We start from the raw sequence: 2,383 nt of genomic DNA on the forward strand, positions 1-2,383 counted from the left end.
CGCGGCCCCTCCAGGCGGGGCCTGCCCTCTCGCAGGCTAGACGGGCTCACACAGACACACGCGCGGACCCGCGGCTCGCTCGGGCCCGACACGAGCGCCGCTTCACACCATAGCTCCGGCCCAGTGATCGGACGGTGCTGTGCGGGCGCCCTCCCACACAAGCTCGCTGACGCTTCCGCCAGGGAGCACAGTCCAGCGGTCACTCAGCCCACACCACAACTTGTGCGCCAGCCGCGCACACACACCCACACTCAGGGGAGTCGCGCCCAGCTGCCCTCGCACCAGCGACCCCTCAGCACCCCTCTGAACGCAGGCCCCAGCCCAGCTCCGCGTGTAGTCCCCCCAGCAGACACTTCGACACACCCCACTCCCAAGCACGCGGCGGTGCCCGCGCCAGACGGCGGCTGCGGCGTCGCCCGCGGCCGCCTCCATTGCCGGACAGGCCGGCGCGGCAGGTCGCGTCTGGCCCAGACAAGCCCGTCTGTGACCGCGGCCGTGGGCCAGACCGCCCAACAGCCGGCCGGCCGCGTTCGCCGGCGTCGGCGCCGCCCAACAGCCGGCCGGCGTCGGCGCACTACTTCATCCTATTGAGCACGCGGTCCGTCAGCTGGACCAGACTGCGCTGCTCAGGCGACGTCTGCAGCTGGCTGATGTGCCGGATGGCTTCAGCGCAGTGGGTCTCGGCCAGGATGCGGGTCTGCCGCGGACCCTCCGAGTCCATGACCCAGCGGTACGCCTTCTCCACGTCGCCGGGCTCCGTGAAGCGACGCATGATCATCGGGTTCAGTTCCGGGAACTGGCGACGGGCGGCACGTCACACGGCGGTCCGCGCACGGCGGACGGCAACACCATCACACCGGCAACACACGGCAACGCACGGCGGGGCGGCAACACCACCACACGTGCAACACACGGAGGGACGGAACACCACCACACCGGCACACGTGCAACACACGGAGGACGGCAACACCACCACACGGCAACACACGGGCAACACACGGCGGGACGGCAATACCGCCACACGGGCAACACACGGCAACGCACGGCGGGGCGGCAACACCACCACACGGGCACACACGGCAGGACGGCAATACCGCCACACCGGCAGCACATGGCAGCGCGGACAGCACTCAAACAAACGCGATGGTAACAAAGACGTGCGGCAACCAGGCAGAGATGTTGCACGGAGACAACCAACGTAGCACTGGCGGCAGCAGCTTAGTCATTGAGACGAGCTCGTCAGTTTTTTCGCTGTTGTGTTAGTTCAATACTTTTTCTACACGTCACACATGATCACTTAACAGTCATGATAAAGGCAGGAGAAATGACATCAGATTATTGCATAGATGCTACGATGAAGGGCCTCTCATATAAATTTAGTCTGTAAGGCAGTAGTATTAGCCTTATTCCCGGAGAGAAAAAAAATCAGGAAAATGGCGATGTAGTTGGGTTAATATTTCGGCAACGTGCCTTTATCAAAACAATAGCTGAAGGCAAAAAGCAAATTTTTATCCGAGGAATAAGGCTAGTACTACTGTCTTATCCATGTGAATAACGTCCCTCGCTAATGCACTGAACAACTTACGTAAACTTAGTCTGTTGCTAAAAACTTACGTTTCATAGGCACTTGAGAAACAGATTGAGTGGCAATGCAGTCATTCTCGCAAACGATTGCGACATACTGGCAAATTACATGTAATTTTAACGTAGTGCGGCTGACTAACCATTCGCCAATCACGACGAAGCAGTGGTCTCTGGGGCTTTCGGCCCATAAACCATGTGGTGAAGGAGCTCCTAATACATGCAATTACTCGGGGATATATGTCAGCGCATGGTCACACTAGCATCGTCACTGGTCATCCTCGTCATCATCACTGGTCCAAAACAGTCCAATTTGGCCCGAAAGGCAGACAGCCAGGCACCCCTGACATACGACAGGTCTGTAGTGCGCGGCCCGGCGCGCCGGAAGCGGCTCACCTTCTCGCACGCGAACAACACCGGCGCCGTGGCTAGGCCCAGTCTCAGGTCCGCCGCCGCCGGCTTCCCCATCAGATTGGAGGACGACACGAAGTCCAGCAGATCGTCCACCAGCTGGAACGCCATGCCCACGTTCCTGCCGTACTGGAAGGCCACCTCTTGAATCTCGTCATCCGCACCACCTAGGATCGCCACCTGCAGGCAAACGGTGGCGTCACCTGGGCGACGGGCAGCGGAAGATCCCCAAACGGCCCGGGAGATGGCAGGACGCGCGCTCGACAAACGCAGCAGAAAACCCACGCTCATTAGGTTGAGACTAACGGTTCTGAAGAAAAGTGCATACCTAATTTCATCACCGACATCTGTTGCGACTGAGGCAGATAAGGAAATCGGCCGAGGTTCAGTG

The 2,383-nt window shown here is 59.9% G+C and overlaps 1 protein-coding gene across 1 annotated transcript; it reads right to left on the reverse strand.

The window, feature by feature from the left end:
* Window positions 1–519: 519 nt before the first annotated feature.
* LOC119096903 (decaprenyl-diphosphate synthase subunit 1-like) lies at window positions 520–2,172 on the reverse strand (the record flags this gene model as incomplete). The annotated part of the gene is made up of 2 exons (XM_037219911.1): window positions 520–796; window positions 1,978–2,172. Coding segments are annotated over 2 exons (417 nt in total), but the record flags the coding sequence as incomplete, so codon positions are not given.
* Window positions 2,173–2,383: the final 211 nt, after the last annotated feature.

The sequence above is a fragment of the Pollicipes pollicipes genome, unplaced genomic scaffold (genome assembly GCF_011947565.3).
Source record: "Pollicipes pollicipes isolate AB1234 unplaced genomic scaffold, Ppol_2.1 Scaffold_2265;HRSCAF=2651_pilon_pilon_pilon, whole genome shotgun sequence".
Classification (NCBI taxonomy): Eukaryota; Metazoa; Arthropoda; class Thecostraca; order Pollicipedomorpha; family Pollicipedidae; genus Pollicipes; species Pollicipes pollicipes.